This window comes from Molothrus ater, chromosome 7, assembly GCF_012460135.2.
Source record: "Molothrus ater isolate BHLD 08-10-18 breed brown headed cowbird chromosome 7, BPBGC_Mater_1.1, whole genome shotgun sequence".
NCBI classification, from domain to species: domain Eukaryota; kingdom Metazoa; phylum Chordata; class Aves; order Passeriformes; family Icteridae; genus Molothrus; species Molothrus ater.
The window spans coordinates 14,348,117-14,372,796 of NC_050484.2; the positions used below are offsets into that span (position 1 = coordinate 14,348,117).

The 24,680-nt window shown below is 41.1% G+C and overlaps 1 protein-coding gene across 1 annotated transcript in view; it reads right to left on the reverse strand.

Moving 5' to 3' along the window:
• Positions 1-3,437: 3,437 nt before the first annotated feature.
• The window catches only part of ITPRID2 (ITPR interacting domain containing 2), a 40,363-nt gene continuing 19,120 nt past the window's right edge, over positions 3,438-24,680 (reverse strand). The window contains exons 11-19 of the mRNA XM_036386797.2: positions 21,059-21,147; positions 16,753-17,976; positions 14,149-14,229; positions 13,655-13,782; positions 12,500-12,650; positions 11,133-11,198; positions 10,097-10,477; positions 5,077-5,201; positions 3,438-4,677 (exon numbers count right to left, since the gene is read on the reverse strand). Of these exons, the coding sequence (XP_036242690.1) occupies positions 5,091-5,201; positions 10,097-10,477; positions 11,133-11,198; positions 12,500-12,650; positions 13,655-13,782; positions 14,149-14,229; positions 16,753-17,976; positions 21,059-21,147 (2,231 nt within the window). The 3' untranslated portion in view covers positions 3,438-4,677; positions 5,077-5,090. The remainder of the gene's footprint in view (positions 4,678-5,076; positions 5,202-10,096; positions 10,478-11,132; positions 11,199-12,499; positions 12,651-13,654; positions 13,783-14,148; positions 14,230-16,752; positions 17,977-21,058; positions 21,148-24,680) is intronic.

The window sequence follows — 24,680 nt, forward strand, 5'->3', positions numbered from 1 at the left end:
GGAGGACAGGATCTGGGGTTTGGTGACCTGGGCAAAGTGGCTGGGGCACAATTGTTTGCAATTTCCTATACAGGTGTTGGGAGTAGCAGGAATGGGGCTGCTCCATGAGTAGGGACAAGCCAGGAGCCAAAGCTAAGTGGGCTACCTGGTATGTAAATATCACACTGCCTGAGCAGGACCTACCTTTCCTAAATCCATGCTCCTGGGCTTGATGCTTTGGCTGTCCTCTATGGGTCATGAGATTGAACTCAAGTTAATCTGATCCATAACCTTCGCTGGCACTGAGGTCAGGCTGACAGGCCTCTCCTTCCCAGGATTCTCCTTCCAACACTTCTTGCAGGTGGGTGTCACATTCGGCAGTCTCCAGCTGGGACTTTTCTGGTTAACTAGAACTGCTGACAAATGATGGAGAGTGGCTTGGCAAGCTCTTCCACCAGCTCCCTCAGTACCCTCAAGTGAATCTCACCTGGCCCCACAGACTTGTGAGGGTTTAATGGCCCAACAGGTCACTAAACACTTCCTCCTGGGTTGCAGGGAGCCTGTTCTGCTCCCTGTCCCTGTCTACCAGCTCAGGGGACTGATTGCCTAGAGGATAACTGGTCTATCTGTTAAAGACTGAGGGAAAGAAGGCATTAAGTAGCCTTTTCTTCATCCTTGGTGACAATTTTACCCCCCATGTTCAATAAATGATGGAGCTTTTCCTCATTCTGCCTCTTGTTGTTAATGTACATACAAAAACACTTCTTAGTATCTTTTACAGCAGTGGCCAGATTGAGTTCTAGCTGAGCTTTTGCCTTATAATTGTTTTCTACATGACCTAATGACACACTTGTGCTCTTCCTGAGTTGCCTGCTCCTTCTTTCAGTCTCTCTTCTGTCCTGAGTTCCAGTAAAAGCTCCTTGTTCAGGCAGGCCAGTCTTGTTCCCCACAGCTCTTCTTTCAGCACATGGGATGGCCTGCTCCTGTATCTTTGAGATTTCCTTCCTGAAGTATATTCAGCCTTGCTGGACCCCTTAGTTATTAAGGACTGATTCCCACTGACACTCTCTGAACCAGTGTCCTGAACAGGCCAAAGTCTGCCCTCTACAAGTTCAAGGTAGAGGTTCTGTTGATCCCTCTCCCTACTTCACCAAGAATCAGAAACTATAATTTCGTGGTTGGTTGAAGGCTGTCTTGAGCACAGCATCTCCCACCAGCCCTTTGTTTGTAAACAGATCTAGTGAGGCACCACCCCTTGCAGCCTTACTTACCAGTTGTGTCAGGAAGTTCTCCTCTGCACACTCCAGGACTGCCCCCTCTCATCTGCTGGAGTTTCCAGGAGATATCTGGCAAGATAAAGCCTCCCACAAGAACATGGGCCAACAACCATGAAATATCAGCCAGGCACTTATCAAACAGTTCATCTGCTGCCTCATCCTGGGTGGTCCCACTAAGATTTTTGCTTTGCTGGCCTTCCCCCCCGATTCTCACCCACAGGCACTCAACCTTATCATCACTATCCTTGGCTCTGCACAGAATAAACACTGGCTAATGTGCAGAGCCACCCTGCTGCCTCTGCTTCCTCACTCATCCCTTCTGAAGAGCTTACAGCCATCACTGCAGCACTCCAGTCACACAAGTCATCCCAGCACGCTTCTGTGAGGGACACTACTATGTCATGGCTGTCCTGCTGCCCAATGGCTTCCAGTTCCTCCTGTTTGTTACTGACACTGTGCATTGGTGTAGAAGCATGTCAGCTGAGCTACTGATTCTGCCCCAGCACTGGCCTGCTGGCCCTAGGCCCATCTCTACTGAGCCTGGCCTTATCTTCCTCCCCCTGCCAAGCCAGCTTAAAGCCCTCTCAAATCACACCACCAACCCATGGGCTAGAATCCTTTACCCCCTTTAGCTAGTGAACCAATCTGTCTCCAGCAAGCCTGGTGCCACATGGACCCACCCATGACTGAAAAAGTCAAAATGCCACCAATGGTACAAGCCTTTAAGCCACAGGATCAGGTGGGGTCTCCTGTTACTCCTACAGCCAACTGGCATGACAAAGGTCACTGTCATAGCAAACTTTAGAAAAGCATGCAAATTACCTCTGGCAATACAGTCTGGCTTTATTTACTGCAAATTTAGTTGACCAATATTTATCAGCCACTAATAAAGCTGTCTGAATCTGCATAGAATCCATTTAAAATTCCAGGCTGGCAGAAAAAAAAGACAACACTAATTTGCAAGGAAAGTAGCAGTGTGAATCATTAAACAAAATTAAAACTGTCCATGCTCAGAAAACCATTATGCTAAGTCACCCAGGATAGGCCTCAATAATGATGGCTTTTCCTAAGGCACAAACAATTGTCAACAGAAGTTGATACCAGCTCTATGACAGACCCATTAAAATATTTTTAAACAGTTTATAGGCATTCCTATACATAAGTGTCACTCAGAAAATATTATCTGTAAGTGTCTTTAAGAATGGCAAAAATCTGTTATCCAGACTATGGAAAAACAGGTGCTTTTATATCCATTAGTTTTAGTACAGTTTTTAGAGACATAATTTTGAAATGTCTTTATTTTAAATTATAGCCAAACCTCAGAAATATGACTTCCATCAGTTGGATAAAAATTTGGCAGTACTCTTCATTTCTCAGGATATATTAAACATTAGGATTTGCAGTGCTGAGATCAAATGTTCTTACAATCTACAAGATGAAGTACCTCAGATACTCTGGGATGTTACCAGCAAGTGGCTTCTCTTGGTGAAGTAGCAGGAAGTCAGGCTGCTGTCTCCATGGAAGATGCTCCTGCTCAACTGCCACCAGCTCCCAAAGTGCTTTCCTCCAACATTCCCTGGGAGCTGCAGCTGTCACCTTTCTTGGAAAGCCACTTTGAGCAGCTCAAAGGCACAAGACCTACATAAGTGGTCAAGAGTGTTAATTGATCTGGCTGTGGGACAAGGGGAGCAGGTTGAGTAGGTTTTGGGTTTCTGCATTTGCAAAGGAAGGTTGCAGACACGTGGGTCTGGCTGGCTGATCTCCTGTGGTGTTCTGGAATGGAGCTGTGTGCTCATGCAAGCTGCAAAGCAAGGCAGAAATCTACTGCAACTACCACCTTGTATGGATTGCCACATATCAATGCTGCCAGAGTTTGTATTTCAGCTTTTCAATGGGCAGAATAAGGCTTTCAAGAAAGCCCTGCCTCTTCTTACAGGGAAAACTCTGATGAGAGGTCACCTCATCAACTTCTTGGACCAGCAACCGAAGCCAACAACTTTAGGACAGTGGTTTTAAGTGCCAAAACTGCTCTCACATTTCAGGGTCCCTGAATGTCTGAAAGCTTTTTGGAAAGCCAAGTCCCAAGCTTTCCTGCTGTTCCCCATTCTGTGTACTGTTTGATTAAATCTATCTCATTTTGCTTAAGAGTAAACCATGCACAATACAAAACACTGACACAAATTATAGGCAAAATAAATATTTTATTGGTTTAATATACAGTTTTTTAAAGAAATCAGCCCTTGTGTGTCTTCCTAACACAACTTAAAATTTTATAAACTTTTTCATATAATATTGTAATATTTGAAACTATTTTTGATTAAAGACCTTGACATATTGTGAAGAGTTTTAGTAGATGGAAAAGGCAAAGGAGTAAAGAGAGTTCAAGCACAGCCAAAAGGGATATTACATATCCACTAACTGTCTATTTGACCACATAAAAACTCCAATGACTTCCAATTTTCTCCATTGGAACAATCGGATATTCACCAGGCTGACTGAAAATACACTCTGTGAGGGATGGAGAAGGAAAAGAGATTTTTTCCATTTTCCCCATAATATAAGCAAGGTCATTCATGCATTCCAAGTTGCAAATCCTAATTGCTTTCAGAAGATAGCATTTTTATTGCATTTTGGTTAATATGAAGCAGAACTTCTCTTGGTATGACTGCAAGTAGTCAACACCAAAAAAAAAAACACCCCAGTGCTTAAATAAGGCACTTTCCTATAAAGGGATGAGCAAACAGCAAGGAAGCAAATAAAATTAGTTAAAAGTTGTCTTCTACACAAAGATAAGGCTTTCAGTGTCAGAACTTTAAGTAGTTTTCAGAGTAACCTCATGTCATTCTACCACTCTGCTAATAGTAACCGCCTCAAGAATTAACAGCAATTTGTGTAACAGAGTTGTTTCCTTCTTTTGAAGTGGCACTAAGTAACAGCAGTGGAAACCATTATTGGTTATTTCAAGCTCTTAAAGTGGATCAGTTATTGCACAATAAATACCTCATAGAGGTCAGTGTTTTGGGAGGGGTTGCTGTGGGGGTTTTTTATTTTTTTTAAAAAAAAAGCTAGGCTGAATTTGTACGTGTTATTTATAAATTGGTTATGTCTGGAAATCTTCAAGTTTCATGATGCATCATTAGACCAAGAAATAGCTACATAAAAATTTACAACAGGGACATACAAATAAATACAAAACCTTTCAGAGTGACACAATTTTGCTGATGCTTTAAGGAAAGTAATGTTAAAGTGTCTAAGTCCTTACAGATGAACTCAAGGAAAGGTCCACATCAGAGAACCAAGTGCCAAACACAGTAGCCCATCTCAGCAGCTTTAACACTTCCTGAAGCAAAACCAACTTGGCACTTTCACCACTGGGTGCTGCCCAGAGCAGAATCCCACAGCACTTCCAACTACATCCAACCTTAGAAAAAAAAAGGAAGATGAAGACCTAAATTAGATTTTTGAAAGTCTGTTTGTTATGCTTAAGTATGTATTTTGAAACTCTTCATATCTAAGGCAGGCAAACTGCAGAAATCCTCTTGCATGATGCATTCCCATAAAAAGTCATCATAGAGCATATGAAACTAAAAATCAAGGACCACTCTATGAACGCTGACAGTAAAATGGGCCAAACTAAAAACCAGCTGACTTTCCAAATCCATTCAGGATTATCAGTATTCCCTGTATCCAACAAACTTCAAATTTGATCACTTACTTTTCAAGGAGAAAATGCAAACTAAGCAAGGTATAAGTTAGCAATGATATTTAACACAATTAAAATAAAAATAAAATCTGGTTCTTGCAGATCCTCAAAGATTACCTGTAGTACCAGTTTCATGGCTGTGTATCTTGTTTTGCAGTTGCAGATCTGCTTTGGGGTGATACAGCTGCTAACAATCCACTTACTATTTCTCTTCTTATTTCACCAACAATAGATTCCTTAATCTGAAAGGGATTAGCCAAAGTTTAAAGGTCAGTAATTTATATAAACAATGGATAAAACTAAATGATATTGCAGATATGTTTGACACTACCATCATGCACCACTAAAATTCAACTTCCAAAACTGTGACTGGAAAAAACATTAGAAGAATGAAAAAATAACTGTGAGTAATTTTGAAGTTCTTGCAAATTGTATAAATGAAAACCAAACTAGTTCTATATTTCCAGATGGCAAATATATTTATATTTTACACTTAGGATATCTGGTTTTATGCTAAGAAAAGAATACATTTCAACTATGCAACATTCTGAAGAAAAACATTTTAGGATATATACATCAAAAGCATCCCAAATACACTACTTTCTGACAAGCTGTTATTCTCTTGAAAAAGGAAGGCAGGACTGATCTCCCTCACAAATGGATTACACAGTAGAACAGGTCCAAGTCTGTGAACATAAGCTGTTGTTTTCAAATAACTGAAAAGGAGACAAATCCTAATTGCATACTTTCAGCAGGAAAGACAAAGAATTTCAGCAGTTGCTCACATCATCAATGGGCCACAGGGGTTTAATCTATGCCAGTGAAGGCTATTTTTCACAGGATTGTGACAAAGAAATTACTCATTAACTTTTATATAAAACACACCTAGGAGTTTCCAGTAACAGGCATGTGAGTGTGGCTGAGGATACAACAACAAAAAGAGCAGAGCACTGACTGCTACAGTAAAGAAAATAAAGGAGAAAAGGAGGCAAAACACAGTTCTACAAGAGCATATTATACTGGAAAAGAGCAGAGAATGACAAAGAAAAACAGTGTGGGCTTCTTGCAAGTACAAGAAATCTTTGGCACCAACTTATTTTTTTGGATGGTCTTCAGGAGGGACAACACAGTTCCAAGGACAGAGGAGGACAACAACTGTGAGAAGGCGCAGGGGGGTAAGAGCCAGAGTCTGGCCTAAGGTCACACAGAAGCACTCAACATCCCAGTTAGGCAATACATTTTTCTTTTTCATGTTAGTCTCCCCTTTTCCTGGTGCGTCAAAAGGATTAAGCAACAACGTCAGAAGGGCGGCAGCAGCATTAGCAGCAGGTTATTTATCCCTTGTTCTCTTTGGCAGGCAATTCAATCCCTAAATCATTAGTGTGGCAAAGTTCCTCATTTCATTACTACTTTGCATCAAGCAGAAATTCAGAGGCTATGATATTATTGGGAAATGGGTTCCAGTTGGGTTGTTTGCTGATTAACAGACAAAAGAAAAGCCACTGTGCAATAGAGCCTGTTTCACCAACAGCTGAAAGCCCAGAGGATTTCTATGCTGATGCACACTCATGATGTACAAAGCTTTAGAACCGCTGTCAGCATAGTAAGGGCTTTGGGATTTAGAAATGTAGGTACAGGGAAACCTGCACACAGCACCCCAACTGTCCAGCAGGTGTAAGAGAGCCCCCAGTGCTCTGTCTACCTTTCTTCTTCAGTATCTCATGGGGTGGGTCTGTGAGTATGCTACAGAACAGTCATTTTGTACCCTTCTCTCAACAGACAGACAAAAATAAACCTCACTTTCCAAAAAAAGCTCATAAAAGCTTTCCAAATTAGCAAGTAAATGATCTAGTATAACAGACAGTCTTGTAAAAAAGTAGAGACTGGAAGCAAAGCAGCTCCTGTTCTATTCTCAGCTCTCCCAACAGCTCTGGCTTGACCTTGATTATTTGAGCCCTCTGCTTCTCACCTTCCTGTCTGGACGACAACAAGGCCACCCTCCACTGCCTCTTTTCACAGGCTCTGCCTCCTTCCCCTCCAGACTCAGCAAGGTCACTCCTGTGTGGTGAGCCAGCACTGACTCCTGCACTGACTCAGTACCGCGCGTGTGTCGTGACCAATGGCCGATATTTGCCTTTTTCATTATAAATTAGTTAGGGCAAGGTGCACCTTTTATTTGCTCTGCAGAGGGCACAGCCCCCTGCCAAGGCTTCCTCTGTACAGAAGACAGAAAAGCAGTCAATGAATGCTCCATCAATTACTTTTTAGCAAGTGAATGAAAAATTGATCATTTGAAAAATGAGAGAATCACTCATTTATGCTACATTTACTACGTTAATACAACACCAATACTCAATATTGCACTGAAAACACAGTATCACTCTCACTTTTACAACAGTAAACCAATGACCTCTCCTCCTAGAAAAGAATTACCATTACTGCAGTATTATGTTGCTGCTAAATAAAGAACTGATTGAGAGTGAAATGCACCACTTGTGTCAACCCTGAGATAGGTGTTCTTCACCGACCAATGAAAAATGGAAACAAGGCTTTTCACAGTGCTTATACTTCTGAAGTAAATTTTCTACAATTAAAGGAATTGCTTCCTACTCTGTTTTCTTCCCATGCCACTTCTTCATGGCAGCAGCTGGTGAGATTTTATGCTCAAGACAATAAGATGAGGAATCCCAACACCTGCACACGTCAACAACCTACAGACATTTTGAGGGATGTTGAGCTAACATGGATTTGAATGGAAAATGGAAAAGGGATGATTCTCTGCCAGACCATCTCTGTCCCATTAAGACTCATTACAGCCTCTTAAAGCAGATGATGACAGGAAAATCATACATTTCCTTTAAGTGTAACTTCATTAAGAGTCATTTATAATGAAGAACTGTTAGCAAAATCAGAATTTCCACTGCTTATAAGCAGAAAGATCTTTAAACCAGCACATCTTTCAAACTGGAGAAGAGCAGAGTGAGAGGGCCTGGTGGCCCTCCTAGTGACCCTGTGACTTACTCAAGTCAAGCAGTAAGTACTTCATGTGATAATCCGTGGAGGCCAGGCTGCATTTTATCAAGAGAGCTACTGTTTGCTATTTTAACACTTCATGTTGCTGAATGTTTTTCCGAGGGAGTTAGTCCATTATTGCCAAGAGTGAACACCATGGGTTTTTTTCACAGAACAAATAGTTACAGGTCAAAGTTCACATGCATTACAGCCCACCCAGGCATATCACACCCACTGCCTGGCTTCTCCCTCCCCTAAAAACAAGGTCAGCTACAGAGAATGGGAGGAATGAACAAGGGTTTAATATTTCTGAGTACATACATCAAGAATGCATCCTACCAGATTTCTTTCTTTTGACAATGAAACTGGAATTCCTTTGCTAACAACAGGGCTATTTAAGCGAGGCATCATTTCAGTTTATGCTCTGTTTTATCTCTTATGAAATAATAAAGATTTTCCTGATATGTGTTTAATAGCATGTTCTGGCTCTGCAAAATCCACCAAGTGCTGTGAGCCAATACATCTCCACTCTGACCTGCAAAACTCCTCATGCCGAGAATCTTGAGTTGATCCAGAACCCGCTGCCAATGAAGTTAAACTGAGGGAAAATCTCTCTGTGTGCTTAAATATCCACAAAGTGAGTCAAGCTCGGTTGTTTGCTGACTACTCATCTTTGAATAGTAGCCTCTCAGTTCAGTGTGGATTCTTTCAGCATTACAATGTCCTCAGTGCCACACAACCCAAATAACAATCTCTGTGCAAAGAGTACACATCTTTATTTGCTATCAATTAATGAAGCTAAAGAGGAACTTTCACAGAGGCTAACCTCAGAAAAAATATTGACTGAAATAATTCTGTCCTTTGACTTCAGCTCACTGTTTTTTTCTAAGCTGCTTTTGCAGTACTTTTGGATTACAGTTCTCCTTCCTATCTCAGTTTCTCCTTTAGCAACCTTCCACCATGACACCACTGCCCTGACATGTGGATTTTTACAGACAGCCTGGATACAAAGGCCATCCTAGCTTCACTGCAGAATCAGAAGCACAGTGCAAGGTGTGCTAAATATCTCATGTACCACTCTTCTGATGAGTGGCATGCATCTCATCCATTTCACAGACAAAGTTAAGGTAAAGCTGCTTCCAATTATCCACAGCTTCAACACATGCAGACCTGGAAGGTTCCACGGCATTACAGCCTGGTCTGTTGTACATTTCTAAGCATGACATCTCACCTAGTCTTCAGTGGTCTATGACAGAGCCATACAAAAGCTTCAAGGGACAAGCTAAAGGCTAAGTGTACAGTGATCCTTGGCTAAAGTCTAAGTGGACCTTCTCTTGTGAAGAAGAGGGAATAAAATCTACAAGTTCTCGATTCCCATTTCTGTATTCAGAGCAAACTTTGCTCCACTTTTTCACAGGCACTTCATTTCAGAACAAGTAGTTTCTCTGGCTTCCTTTCTCCATTTATATTACTTGCCAGAGAGCTTTTTTGTCATGCCACTAACAAAACACATAGTTTTAGTTGTGTTTCTTAACTTGGCCCACAGGAAAAATAACCAAGCACTCCTCACTTTCATCGACTGCCAATAAAACTAGTCCAATACAATTGGTCCAAAATCACTCAAACTCTGAAATAACTTCCCACCTGCCTTCAGCTTGTTTCATTTACATTCCTATAGTCCTTAGAGGTTGGGGTAGAGGGACTAGAAAGTACACTTAGCATTTACTACAGCGTTGTTTCAGAAACATTATTTCACCACTCAATGAGCTCCAGTTTGGCATTTTAACAAGCAAACATGACAGAAATTTTCACTTGGGAATCAAAAATACTGCTGCTTAACCAAGTAGTAGAGACAGCAAATTCTTTCCCAGCCATACTTAGCTATTAATTTACATGCTAACCACTACCACTGAAAAAAAGATCCACTGCTTTGCACATAAACCGAGTTGTGGCTCCAACACCTTGTGACATGTTCTGAGCTTTCAGCCACAGCACAGGAACAGGATGGAGCCTTGGCTGGAGAGGGAAGAGAAAACCTCGATGGACAGGAGTTACAGCCAGCCTTGTCTTTAGGTTTCAGGAAACTCAGTTCAAACATCCCAGATCTCAGCCCCTCCTTCCTCACCTCCCGTATGACTTGTTGTAGCTCCTCCTGCTCCACTGCTTTGTGGATTTCATCAACTGAAGGCATGAGAGGGATTTTTTCAAGTTTGTGCTCCACCTCTGGCTTGGAGTCTGCAAGCTCCTCAGAGCTCTCCACTGGCTGTCCAGTGCCTGCTCTCAGGGGGGGAGTTGGTGTTAAGGCAACAGAGGCTCGGTACAACTTCTTGCTTTGACTCTTGGCTCTTCTACCTGTGTGACCAGAGCACACTGAAGAGGAATCCGAGTTTCCATGGGAGAATACTGACTCTGCACCCTCTGTTGGGAGAGTTTCCAGTCCAAGCTCTCCCAGTCCTAAACCCAGTTCAGACTTCAGAAATGACTGCTCTCGAATAAGCTCAGAGACCTAAGGATTCAGAAAAGAAACAGTCCCGAATAAGCAAACAAAAAAGTCACACACAGACATAACTATGTTTTCTTGCTATTTATTTAATCACTTACTCATTCCCTCCATGTAACAAATACAGCTATAAAATAAATATATCCTTTGCCTTTATTACTGCAACAAAGAGAATCATGAAAAGGAATGTGCCTTTTTTAAAGCCAACATAAATAAAAATTGTGGCTCTTCCCCAAGCCACCGACTTTTGCAACACATATGCATCTTGCCAGAGCCATTGACAGGCACACACGTAAGGGCTTGATTTCCATTTGTTTGTTCTTTCCTTTCTGTAGTTTTTGAACTACTTATTTTCATTAGCAGAAAATGTGCAGAAATATAAAAAAATAATTTTCCCTAGAAAATTAATGAGGTATTACCATCATATGCATCAACTAAATGAAAAAATATCTCACTTCTACATATTCCTCTTAAAAGCTAACAAGACTCTATAGGCTCTTAGACCTACAGCTAAATCTGCTTAAGGAAAATTGCATCAACAAAGCTATTTAAGGGAGTAAAGTATTTCTAAAATTATGTGTCAAATTAATCGCCTGCAACCTATTTTAAAGTAAAGCCTTCCTGGTTCTTTTCATCAGTAAAACACTGAGTAAACACTTACTGGTTCAATGACGTTCAATGGAGAAGGACACGACAGATTATCAGCACTTCTGCTTCCATACATACCCTGAAAAATTAAGTTAAGTTAATGCACTTAGGAGTTTCTTAGAGCTCTCAGAAGCTAGTATATAAACATGCTGCATCTCAGACAACTTTCTGTAAAACCAGAAAGTTGGAAACAGGAAGCGGAAAGCTGGTTGGAGAAAGTTAATTTCAGTCATTTTAAAGCTGGCCCTCTTCTATAAAAGGATTTACAAATAAAAAGTTATTTATACGGTTCAAAGAATTCAAGTTTGGCCTGAGATCACAGTAACACCATATTTTCCTGTTCTTGGGTTTCAATTTTTTTCCCCATGACAAAATACTGAAGAGGAAGATGTAGCCTGTGCCTGCGCTGCTTCTACAGAAGATGATTGGCTAAGAAAGAGAAATGAAACCCAGGAAGAACATATGACACTTTTTGTCTGTGCTTCTTTTGTTTGGCTGATGACAGAACTGCAGCACAAAAAGAGAGGAACAGTCTTTCACTGAGTGAAAAATAGGAGAAAGTATATTGCCACGCCACCAATAAACACAGACAAAGCGTTTTATCCCCCTTCTTGCACTTTTGGGGAGTGTTTGTGGGAGCAGAGCTTCTCCCACTGTTTGTCAGGGAGCCATGTCTTCATCTGAAGGAGCTACAAAAGGCAATGGAGGAAAAAACTCATGACAATGGGATTTTCCCCTTTTTTTCTTTTCTTTTTTTGTGTGTGTGGGGTCAGTTTGTTGTTTTTTTTTGTGTGGGTTTTTTTTTTTATTGTTGTTTTTGTTTTGTTTTTTTGCTTTTCTTTTTGTTCCCATGGATTGGCAGAGCTAGAGAGAAAGCACACTGTTTCTTGGGAGAAAAACACTGTGAATGTCTCATCTCTCTGCCCTCATCTCTCAAGAAAATCAGTGCAGAACTCCAGAAAGCCCATCACCATGCTCCAAGGATTTTAGACATAAGCTCTAGCTACCAAAACTGCAAAAATTCAGGGTCATGAAGAGGAAAAAGAAAGCACTGACAGAAGAGGTCTGTCTTTCTCAGCCCTAAAACCCCCCAAGGGACATATTGATATGTATGAACACCAAGAAAGTCACACACCTTTTCTCCAAGGTGAAATAGTGACTGAAAATGAGAAAATATGACCCCTGATACACATGGCATCATTAGATTCCATCCCACTCTAAGAGTTAAAACAGTTATGACTTATTATTTGTCCCTGCTCATTGCAGGAGGGTTGGACTAGATGATCTTTAAAGGTCCCTTCCAACCCAAACTATTCTACAATTCTCTGATGAACATTGCACTGAGAAAAAACATGATGCTCTTGCAAAACTAATACTTACTATGTGTGCCTGAGGTCTGTAAGGTGAAGACATGTGCAGACTTCTGAGCTGGTCCTCCAAGGCAAGCAGACGTTCTTCCAGCTGCATCTCCAACTCCTGTAGCTCCATGCGGACAGACTTCCTCAGGCTCTGCAGCTGGTCAGCTTCGAATCTACGGCAAGGCCATCACAGAAAGAACAAAAGCATTCACTGCACTCAGCTGCAAAGAGGTGACTGAGCAGGACAGTGCCACAAATGAAGGACTTCATACAAGGGAATTCAAAGCAGGACACAGAAATGTTAGCTGAATGCCTACGTGGCACAGAAGTCTTTTTCTGTTTATAGAAAAGATGTATCAGTCCATAGAAAAAACAAAACCACGCAGTGTACCACAGAACATTCTCCATAAATTTTAGCTTTAAATGCAGAAGAAATCAGTATTTCTACATATATTGAATCAAATTAAATTTAAAGCTGATAAGAACAAGCACCACAGAGTAATGCAGTAATCACATGTTACTTCTCCTGTGTGGTTATAGCTTCCCCAGCACTCAGAGCTACATTTTGGCCAGGAAACCATAGTCTAAGGCAGCCAACTGATTTCAAACATGTTTACTTTTAAAATGATAGGCCAAGAGTTGATTCAACTAAACTAAATATATAATCAGTTTCAAAAATTGTTCCAGATCTGCTGCTACTATAACTCCTGGCAAGCACAACCACTCGGAGCCAGAATATGAATGCCATCTGCAGCCTGCTGAGTAGCCACTGAAAGGTGGAAAAGCATCTGAATGCTAGAGTTTTCATTCTTTATTTACACCTACGAAGATGGGAGCAATCTAAAATCAAATCTTTAAGATTTCTTTTCCCTGAAATATGCTATGTTCAAGTATTCTATGATAACAATCCTTAAAATCTGCAGCTGTAGAATCACTTTGGAGAAAGGATGCAAAAAAAAATAATTAGGAGAAATAGAGATTGGAAGAGACAAAGAGTAAAAAAAATCTAGAATGAAAATGTATAAAGAAAAGAGTAAATAAGATTTTGGCAAAAAAACTCATCTCCAACCCTGTTCAAATTGAAATGAATAGATTTCTTGCTGATCTCAAGAGCAGTAACACATTTTCTGATATGCCAGAGTATTTTCTCTTTTTTTGTTTTTTATAAAAGGTTTACCTTTCCTCCTCTGTCATGTGCTGATAAACCGTGGTCTGTTGACGCAACATAGTCAACTCCAAATCCATCATTTGGGTTCTGAATAAATTTAGATTTCTCCTCACCACTTGTAGCTCCTGGAAAGTATTCTGGGGAAATAAAAATATAACAATGAATTACATGGGAAAATGATTAAAGTAAGTTTGGATCCTGTAGCCATATTTGCCCAGATGAGCCCTTTGAATTAACAGCACCTCAGCAACTTCAGCACATGATGGAAGCTGCATGTTGTGCCATCACAATGACTCAAGAAAACAACATTTTCAGCTGTATCATACAACCAAACACATGAAAGTGTATTTAGATTAATTCCTTTCTAACATCATTTGTGGGAAGCTCTCTCTTGAGAACAAAGACAAGCAACTGCCCAAAGTGAGCACAATCTGTGACACATTTAGGATGCTTCCTTGTATTTTATTTTGACTGAGTACGACTCCATAAACAGGGTCACTTACTTCGTAGAGAGGTAGAATGGATGATCTCTGAGTAGTGTAACCAGTGGCAGCTGAAAAATCCTGTCCCCTCATCACTGGGTACTAGGGGGAAGAAACAAACAATTTGAAATGGGAAAGGCACCCTCTGGAACGCACAGACACTCCAAAATCAGCCCCTAAAACACAACCTTTCTGGCACCGAGATTTCTGCAATCCGTGGAAATACTGTGTTGCAAATGGGCAACCTTACAAAATGTCAGCGCCGCTTCTTAACTGACACATGTCAACAAATTATGCGTGAAAACTCAGTAGTCTCAATTGTCTCAGCTAATGATAAAAACAACGATTCCAAAACCATAACTGAGCAAATTAAACTGTGTCCCATTTTGAAATCATGATTATAGTCAAATTTGTCATGGGATTTTCTTCAGTTCTTAGTTTGGGGAATTTTTGTTCATTTTGGTTTTTAATCTCACTATGTTGCCTTCATCCAAAGACCCCAGCTTGCTAATGATCTCTCATGAAAACAAGATTAAGAATTTCTATTTGCATGTTGCAACAACATATGGAGCAAACAGATAAAATCCAGAGGTTTGTTACATGTAGAGACACAGCACAACAAAGAACAGTGGAAACAGCAAAAATGTTTACCTTCTCAAACATGAAAGACAGCTTGTCCAATATAATTTTGAAAGAATTCAAAGGACTACTGATATGTCATGGAAAATCTGAAGCATGTTCATTCATATAGAGAAGTTTTGCTCCAACATGATCACATCAAGGGGATGGGTTTATCTTTCCTCTGCCAGCTTTCTCTGTTCCCTGCTCTATCAGCAACTTATCTAGTCCTCCTTATTTCCTCTTAAAATCAGAATCAAATGTTTAAACATCTCAACTTTTTCTTTAGCCATTGAGTATGCTATGTGCCAAACTCGGTCTCTACTGTAGGAAACCAACCTCTGCTGTGAGAAGGACCAAGTCTCCAAAATGAAACTAATTTAGACAAAATATGCTTGAAGAACAAGTGGGCTAAATGTTATTATCCACTCCAGTGCCCCCATTTTTTTTCTGACTGAACCAGCTTGAGTAGTGGATGTAATACAGAGATTTCTTTTTCAGCAGGTTCAGTTAGCATTGTATATGTGATAGAAGTACTGAGCACACTGTAACCTTACAGAGATCAGGGCTGCAATTGGTACACATGAGAGAATTCTCTAGAGAAGGTTAAGCTCTGCAAACGCTTTCTCCCAGGCACACCATCAACAGCACCTTGAGCAATGGTTGACTTAAAACACAGATGACCAGAGCTTCCTGCTGCAGAGCTGGTCACTAAATCTTGCTCTGAGAAGCAAGGCCAGCTGATAGAACCAAAAGAAGACTGGACTCACCTCTAACTTCTGACAAGTGGCAAAGTCAGTAAAATAAGAGGGGCCCACAAAAGGCCACTACAGCCTCCCACCTGCAATTTGGTGCATGTTTGCTCTTGAGTTAAATGCACAGAAATTTTAGGTCTACAACTGCATAGTATTCACATATTCATACATAAACAAGCAGAGTCTGTAACTGCCTTGCCCACACAGCCTCCTGCAGGAGCTTGCAGGACCCTAAGTTGGATCACTACCTAAGAAAACAGCAGAACCAGGATGGCAACTGGCAATCAGGAGAGGAGGAGCAGAAGGTGTGGCAGAAATTGGTAAAATTTACATGCTTGCATTCTCAAGCTTTTCTTCTCTGAGTGATGAGATGGATAAAATTTCACATGCTCTGACAAAATCAATTCTTAATAAAAGACTGATGGTATCAAGAACATGTTGGCTAGCACCAGAGTTGCAAGTCGAAAAGACTGGCATGAAACAGCACAGAAACCCACAGAGATCAATCATTGACATCATTATTGAAGCTTTGTGACTATAAGGAAAAAAACCACACTTTTAACAGCTGGATGAGAAGTATGTCAAAGAGAAGAGAAATCAAAGGATTGATCGGACTGTTCTGTGATTCCATAAGTATGCATTTTAAAATCTAAATCTAATCATTCTCAAAATAAAATAATAGCTAATAAAGAGTACACTGTTCCTCCCTCCCATCCAAGAATATCCATAAAAGCTAAAAAATAAAAAATACCGGGAAAAAAAATCACTCTGGATCAACTGGAACAAGAAAACACTAAATGCAAAAAAAGTGGAGCATTGAAAAGATGATTACAGAATCACAGAGTATATTGATTGGAAGGGACCCACAAGGGTCATCAAAGTCCAACTCCTGGCCCTGCACAGGACAGCCCCAAGAGTCATATCACGTGCCTGAGAGCATTGCCCAAATGCTTCCTGAACTCCATCAGGCTTGCTGCTGTGACTTCTGTGGGGAGCCTGTTCCAGTGCCCAACCACCCCCTGGGTGGAAACCTTTTTCCTAATATCTAACCTAAAACTGTCACCTTTGAACTCTTCCAACTTGCCTGTTTAAACAGAAGCTCCTAAAACAACAGCAAATCAGATTTGAAAAAATATTTTTTTTTTCCTGATCTGTTGAACTACTCAAAGGAATATTGAGGTTATCACCTTGGTTTGGTAAGGATAAAATAAGGAGCCCCTTTGTCCAGGGGCAAAACCAAGCTTCCTCTTACCTGCGAGAGGTTCTGCAGAGAGTTTCTGATGTCATGGAGGACCCTGCGGAGCTGCATCTCCACAGTGGAGGGTGGGTTCATGGCAGGAGGACGATGAGGAACTCCATGCCTTGGAAAGAAGGGGCAGCTGAAGGGGGAAAGCATGGCATTGAAGGAAGAGCCAGAGATGCTTGGGACACTGTGGGTGCTGAGCGTCCTCATGTGCTCGCACAGCGGCCTGTCCTGCCACTCCGTGGGGAGGGAATGGAGGGAGCACGTGGACCGGGACATGGCTGCTGGCATGTGCAGGGGGCAGCTCTGTACCCTGGTGGGACTGAGCTCCTCAGACAGCCTGCTGGGCCCTGCCTGGGGCACCTCTTTCTTGGAGGACGAAGGCGCAATAAACAGTGTGGATTTGCACACAGGATGGCTGGAGGCTGCCTCCTCCTCACTTCTGTCATTCTCAGATGCTGCTTCCTTGTCCTCCTCCACTTGTGTGTACTTGTAGGTGAAAGAAGGAGGACTGCAGAGAGTCTCTTTTCCTGGAGTTAACTGAACATTCACAGAGGACACCACTTTCACTGGATTCAGCAATGCAGTTGGGAGAGACTGAGACCGCCTTAGAGGATAGCCCGATTCAGCAAACCAGAGTCTCTGCTTCCTCAGAAGATCTTTCGACTTAAGCAGATGGCACCTGGCCTTGGAATCAGGTGAGTTGATGATCCTCATCTCAGCTCTTTGCAAGGCAACCTGAACTCTGTCCACAGATGATGTGGAGGAGCCATCACCTTCCAGAGACTGCATCGACTTGAGGATATGGTGCGTGTGATACTGAGGAAACTCAAACACACTGCCTTCCTCCAGCAGGTCTGACTCTTTTTGCTCACTGGAAATGTCTTCCTCTTTAGAGCTGACCTCTCCTTGGACTGTCTCTGATATATGAGATGACTTGCTTTCTTGTCCTTGATTTTGTTCAGTTTTACAGTCACTATTTTTTCTGTCTTCAGTCCTTCTGCTATCAGAAGATGCCCCCGCCTTTCGTCTCTCTACTTGAGAGATAATATCCTCTTCATCATCATCATAATCCTCCTCCTCATCATCTTCCTCCTCCTCCTCCTCAAACTTATCAAAACAGGGCAGTTCCTTGGCTATCGGTGTCTTCTGTTCCTCACTGTGCGATGTCACGGTTGTTTCACTGTCACAGCTGTCAGCACTGCTTCCCATGCCCTGCAAAGACTCCTGAACCTAGGAAAGATATGAGACAGCAAAGGAGTGAATGTACTGGACACTCAACTACTGCCTCTCAGGAGTCAGGCCAACAGTCCAAGAACACCTTCACAGGGCATTGGGGTGGGGAGCAGAAAGAACAATGCACTTAGTGTGCAAGAAAAACGGTGAAGGAGAACAAAGAAACCGTAGTATCAGACACATTAGGAGTACAGTGAAGTATGGCACTAAAAGCAGGTTTTTATTTTCTAAAGAGAAAATTCTTCATACATTCCTTTGATTTGACAATAAATTCAATATTGTAAGACGAATAGAAGTTGCAAAAGTGTAAGAGCAAGAAGAATACAATGCTAGTATTTTAGGTAGTGATGACAAACAGGTAGCAGGGTCATGGTACAAAGCATTTCCCATTTATAAAGGTTCACAACAGTGAAATGAAGGGTAGCATTAGGAAATGCATACAGAGAACTGAGGAGAACTGCAGACTGTATTGAAGCTGTGTTACAGGACAACACCAAGAATGGGAAAGCCAGTCTGCCCATAAACTAAGCCTGTTTAAATAAAAAAATAATTTCTTTAAAAAAATTTTTTTTTTTTTTTTAAGACTGAGAATATCACATCAGGATGTTAATCTCAGTTGCAGACCACATCTCTCCTGATACTTCTTCCCCTTTTCATTCTAAATAACAGTTTAAAACAGAGCACATAAATGAGGGAGTTGCTAATTTAATAGGTAACAAATGGCAGGAAAAGCATTTAAGAGAAAAGAAAAAGAAGAGCTCTGTTCATTGCAAAGCATATTCTTGAAGCTAGCCTGGCTGACTGCTGTATTTACAAGACATTTCCCTAAGAATATGTGGTATAAAGTACACTCTTGGAAATTTACCATAGTTGATGCATGAACTAGAAATTTTCCCACCTCTACTTTCTGCAGTTCTTGCTGCCATTAGGATATTAATTATTAGTTCCTTCTAAAGAGATTATATTTGTCAGGCAATAGTTCCTTCTCCAACCATCTAGAAGATTTCAGCCATGAATGTCATCTTCACAAGTACATACCTAACACTGCACTCACTAGCACAGCCACAAATTATTGTGAAAGAATGTGCACATTCAGATGGTTTTCAAGTTAAAGGTACTAAATGAGCAAAAGATTATAATGTTTAGGTGAAATCATACGGGCTACATGTGTGTCTATCTGTGTCCTAATCCTCCATCACAATGTTCAACTATGAGTAAAGCATAAGAACTTGGATAGAGAATTCTGGCTTCTTTGGTAACAGAAAACCCCTCTGCAGAATACCCTATCTCAATATCAAAATCTCCCTCAGAAATCTTAATTATGGAAGTTCAGAGATGAAAGGCAATACGGTTCAAATTTTGAGTTCTCTCCTGAGTTTCAGAGGAAAGCTATGGGTGCTAGAGTCAATAACTTAACAGTAGATGGCACTAAATTACCATACTTTTAAGAAACAATATATACTCCTCTGTATCCCCTTCCTCTTTTCACAGATTCTCTTCTCCAGTTGCCAAGTTCTCATTTCCCCTAGCTGCATCATTCACCCATATTTTCTGAATTCAGCTCAGCACTTGGTCAGAATTAAGGAGTAAAGGTGGCAGAGGAGAGCCTAGCAATTCCATGGCACAAACCTCATGCAGCCTCAACATACCTTTTCAAAACAGCAGAACAGAAAACAGAAATCTCTTCCCTTTACAGCCAACACAGATAAACTCCAGCAATATTCCAGTGAAAGGGTACTTAGCTGCAACATACTTTTAGTGGGCTCTTAATCAGGTTGCAACCAACATAAAAATCAAGAGTGACCAACTCTTCTCTGAGTCACCTTCTAACATGCCTGTCAACTTCAGTGCATTCACAGCTCTGTAGAGAGCTGAATAAGTATGTCAGATGATCATGCTCTTTGCAGGAACTCAGGATCATTTTCCCTTTATTCAGTATTACTCCCTTTCTTGCTCTTGGAAAGCATTAAGCTGATGTTTAAGGGAGACAAAGACTAACACTGTCTCGGCTTTTATTTTGGTACTCAGTTGAAGAACTACTAAATCAGAAAACCCAGAATTCCAGAACCAAAATGAAAAAGCAACATTGATGGATAAAGAGGGTAAAAACCTCTTCCTAGTAACTGCCAAGCAGCTTTTAAAATGCTTGGCGTGCCACAAGGGAGAAACACATGGTAGCGTAAGAAACAGTTCAGCAGATACAAGCTATAGAGATGAAATTGCTGGAGATACCCAGAATCCCATTTATTCATTTGGGCTGTGGTCTAGGTCTCAGGAAGAGCTGGCCTTGAGAACAAGATCCAATTCAAGGCTTTTGTCTGGCTGACTGACAGGCCAATCAAATCATGGCTATTAATGTGTGAATGTTTTAGAAGAACCAGGAGAACAGCTCTCCAAAATATCAGACACAATGCTGTGCAAGCATGTGTATTGAGCACACACCTAAACACCAGGCTGGAACAAAAGCTTTCCCTAAAACATGAGGTCTCTGGTCAGCATCACAGCAATTTCTGGGACTAAGATCAAAGAAACTGGAGCAAGAAAGAGCATCGAAGGTCAAGATAACTAAAGTTAGTCTATCTTCAGTAAAGTTAGACTATCACAGTAAAGCTAGTGTGAAATTGTTTTCATTTTCTGTCAGTTGGTAATTAAAAAAAAAAAGAAAAAAAAGAAAAAAAAGAAAAAAAAGAAAAATTCACGGGGCGGGGGAGAGAAGAACATGGGCAGTGGGAAGGCAAAAATGATTAAAAAATTAAATGATCAGCAGAATAGCTATAATCTTTCGAGACCTTAATCTCTACCCACTACTGAGAGGAATCAACAGTGAGAAAAGATATGCCAGTAACAGCAAACAGAACATACTGAATTTAGACCTTATTCCAGTCCCAAGCCTACCCAGATTAACCTACCAGAAAGGCTTTCAAATCTGAACACAGGGACTTGGCAGGTCCAGCTCTGAAAACTATGATTTTATAGATCTAGACTGACAGTCACAGTAACAGTCAAACATCAACATCCCTCCTACCCTCCCCTGTTTCACACTAATCAGGAGTATTTCAGCCACAGGATGAAACCTTACCTGAAGCTGACTGAATGGAGAACAGTCTGTAGAGTCCTCAGCAAAGCCACTGCTGTCAGAGTGCTGACTTGCTGTCCTTAAGAGCTGATCTGTTTGAAACAACCAAACCCCAACTGTAATTACTTTACAAATCACAGCCTTTCAAGACCAATCCCATTCAATACAAGCTTTCCTTTTACAGCAAAAAACCATGAAATGGGTAATACAATTGCTTTTCAGGTTCCACTTTGAATGAAACAGAGAAACAACTTGTTTGTTTCAAACAAAATCTCACCCAAAGCCCTACTTGTGAAACTTCAAGCAACCTTTTTTTACATTTTTCCTTCCTATGCTGTGGAAAAAAACCTCTGCAGATTTTGCCACTGTTGGAGTTCTTCTTTCACAAAACTGCATCACTGATTAATTCACAGGCAGTGGAAGAGTTGCTTTTGTGTTGAAAAGTACAGATTTGACACCTCTCCTGATCATGGAGATACTGAAGATCACTGGTCTCCTACCAGCCTACACCACCCCACACACCCAAAAGGACAGCATCACATGGGCAGAGAGGGCCATGTGGAAGGCTCTGCCAATTGCTGGAGAGGATTCTCCACTGGGTTAGTAGACAAATGCAGAACATCCCTTACACATCAATGGGCAATCTGCCAAAGCACATTCCCAGTGCTCATTTTATACACCAGAGATAAGATCCTCCTGCTTGTTCCTTTCTACTCTCATTAGGTAAGCATTAAAATAGCCTAAAGAGGCTCTAAAACCCTAAGTGCTTCCCAGGAGTGATTTCCTCTGGTGCAAGCACTGCACTCACTAAGCAGCTTTGCAGGGAGATCTCAGCAAGCTCTGCAGCACACTATTGCAAGTATATTTTTCCTGACTGGACACAGAAAGCACCCACTAAGTGCAATGTTCACCTTATGGCACCAGAAACATTCTAGCCCAGCCTGAGGTGGGCAGCAACCTTATCTCACCTTAGATCTCAGCAGAAGTATAAAATCTTGGAGATGGGAACTACAGTGGCCTGTAGCCCCAGGCCCCTGCCATTTTCTCCTCTGGAGCTTTAGGCAAGAGCTTGCTGCTGTCTCCTCAAAGGCTCAATGCAGAATTTTGTCCCAGTTAAATGTAGTCATATAATTAATCCCAGTTCACAGCACAATGCAGTGGCATGCATTATGCAAACTGTTGGATATTCATAACTAATTTTTTAGTATTAATTTTGATAAACATTTTACTAACACAGAAATAAGTAAGAGCCTGCAACAGCCTGTGAACACCAGTAGAGGCAAACTGCCCACTAAGCTTCTGTATCAGTGATGTCACACAGCTTTTAGGGAGTGCCTTTCAAATCGTGCTGCTGCTCTGTTATCATGGTAGCCACAATATCCTGCGATGACAAACAACTTTTCTACCTCAAGACAGACATCCCCACCCAACTCCCAGTAAGGACAATGGAAATTACTTCCCTGAGAACTGGATCTTATTAACTGACTAGTTCACTTAATACAGCTGAAAGAGCATGCCATGAACAGCTTGCCACTACAGCTGAAGCTGGGGGGAAGCTGTTACCTTCTTCATGGTGAATAGTTATCTAAATTTGTTGCCAGACATGCAGCCTCCTCTGTCTCTTTTCTTATCTGGTGAATTTTAATAGAAGAGGGAAAAAAAAAAAAAAAACCACTACTGGTGAAAGCCTTAACCTCTCATAGGGAAGAGATCCCAATTAGTTCAGATAAAGCAATTCACCAGTGCATGTCCATGAACTTCATTACTGTTCAATACAACACTGACCTGCCCTTCTGCTTCCTTCTCAGTCAGTATTTCCTTTTCAGCTACAGAAAGGAAAATTACATCTATATGTTTTCTGAAATCAATTCTTAGGCTTCTCAGAGACACAGTACTGAAGTTAAAATGAGTCTTTCAGATAATTTTCTGTAGCATTAGTTATTTATGGACATGCTTTGACAGCCTCTCAGGACAGATACCACCAGGCAAGGGATCAGCCTAGAGCAGTCATTCATTCACACCAGCTTCATGGCTTATCCATGGCAAGTGACTGGCACAGTATGAACAGATTCAAACTGCCTTGGTTCAACCTAAGGAGACCCATTCCCCTTACACAGTTATCCCTTGCTTTCTGTGCTACAGAGCTGCTAGGATTTTTTAATATTTTAAAGCAAATCAGAAAAGATGTTTTCTGAGTAGTCATCTGCTACCACACCTTACCCTGGTCCTTTGCAAGTTCTTAGGGTTCTCCACAAGACCACCATGATGTAAATGCAGTAAAAAATTTTATAGAGCTGGAATCTCTACTGAATCAGTAGTGAAATGACAAGGTTGGTTCTGTAAAGACTGGAAATACCAACTAATATGCTGGGATATACAGGTACATAATGGTATCCACCTCTTGACAAGACTGATCCAGCTATGTAGCCTGCTCTGGATAGCTCTCAGATTCAAGCAAACAAGGAGAAAATAGGAAAACACTTCAAAAAAAGCTACAGAGTTACATTTGGCTCTTGACTAAAGGGCCTCCTGGCAAAGGAGAATCTTAAGACAAGGAGTTTGTGATGGGTCCTCTCTCTTCACCCTGAGTGCAGAAAACTCAGCAGCAAAGGTTGGTTTATAGGGACCAGGCTGGGATCATCCCTTATCCTGTGCAACCCCAGGAAGGCAAATATACCTTCTACAAAAGGGTACCACTGCACAACATTGACTCTGCTACTCAAAGCTACTGTCAACCCTACACAGAGGAAATCTTCTGAACTACTGGGAGGAGGCCAGGGGCAGGATAATAACTAAAGTGGAAGAAGGAAGAAGGAACCAGCTACAACAAACAAAACCAGCAGGAACAATCAAACTCCCATCCCATCAGTTTACCAGAGCACAAATAAAAAGGTTTACTGGATTATTGTTTTAAACTATATATATAAAAAAAAGTATATTTGAGCACTGAATATATGTTAAAAATTGTGTATTCATAAATAATCTAAACAAACTGAAAATGTTCTAAACAAAGAACACATGATGAAGAATCAAGTCTGGGGTTTACAAAACGTGAGAGCAGATTCAGCAGAGCATCCCTGTCAGGGAAATGATTAGTTCATCTATTGTAACATAATAATGAGCTACCAGTGTCAGTGTCACCTCTTCTGTGTCACTCAACTGCTCACATAGAAGAGGTGAAGAAGTATGTGGAAACTGTCCATAAAGTTTTAACATTTTTTTCTTGTACCTGCGCTATTGGAAAAGTTCAAATGCACTTTGTATTTTATAGGATAAACTTTAAATTAACATTCCCAACTTAACAATGAGCTATTTCATTATGGGCTTAAATATCAGTTGTCCCTTTGCATACTGATCACACCATGCACCCCAGCACCAACAAAACCAGCCCAATAGGGAGCCCTGCTGCAAAAACTCTCTGAGTCCGGGGGATTTCCTTGCTTCTGGACAGATAAGCACAGACTCCCACAAATACTAAATCTGTTCCAGATGTTTTCTTTTCACTCCCCCATCTCCAATCTCCTGTGGAGCTGCACTCACAGAGAGCTATAAATACAATAATATATTAAGGACAGGAAGTGCTGATGATGTGCTTTCTTCCCTTTCAAGGATTAAACTTGCAAAA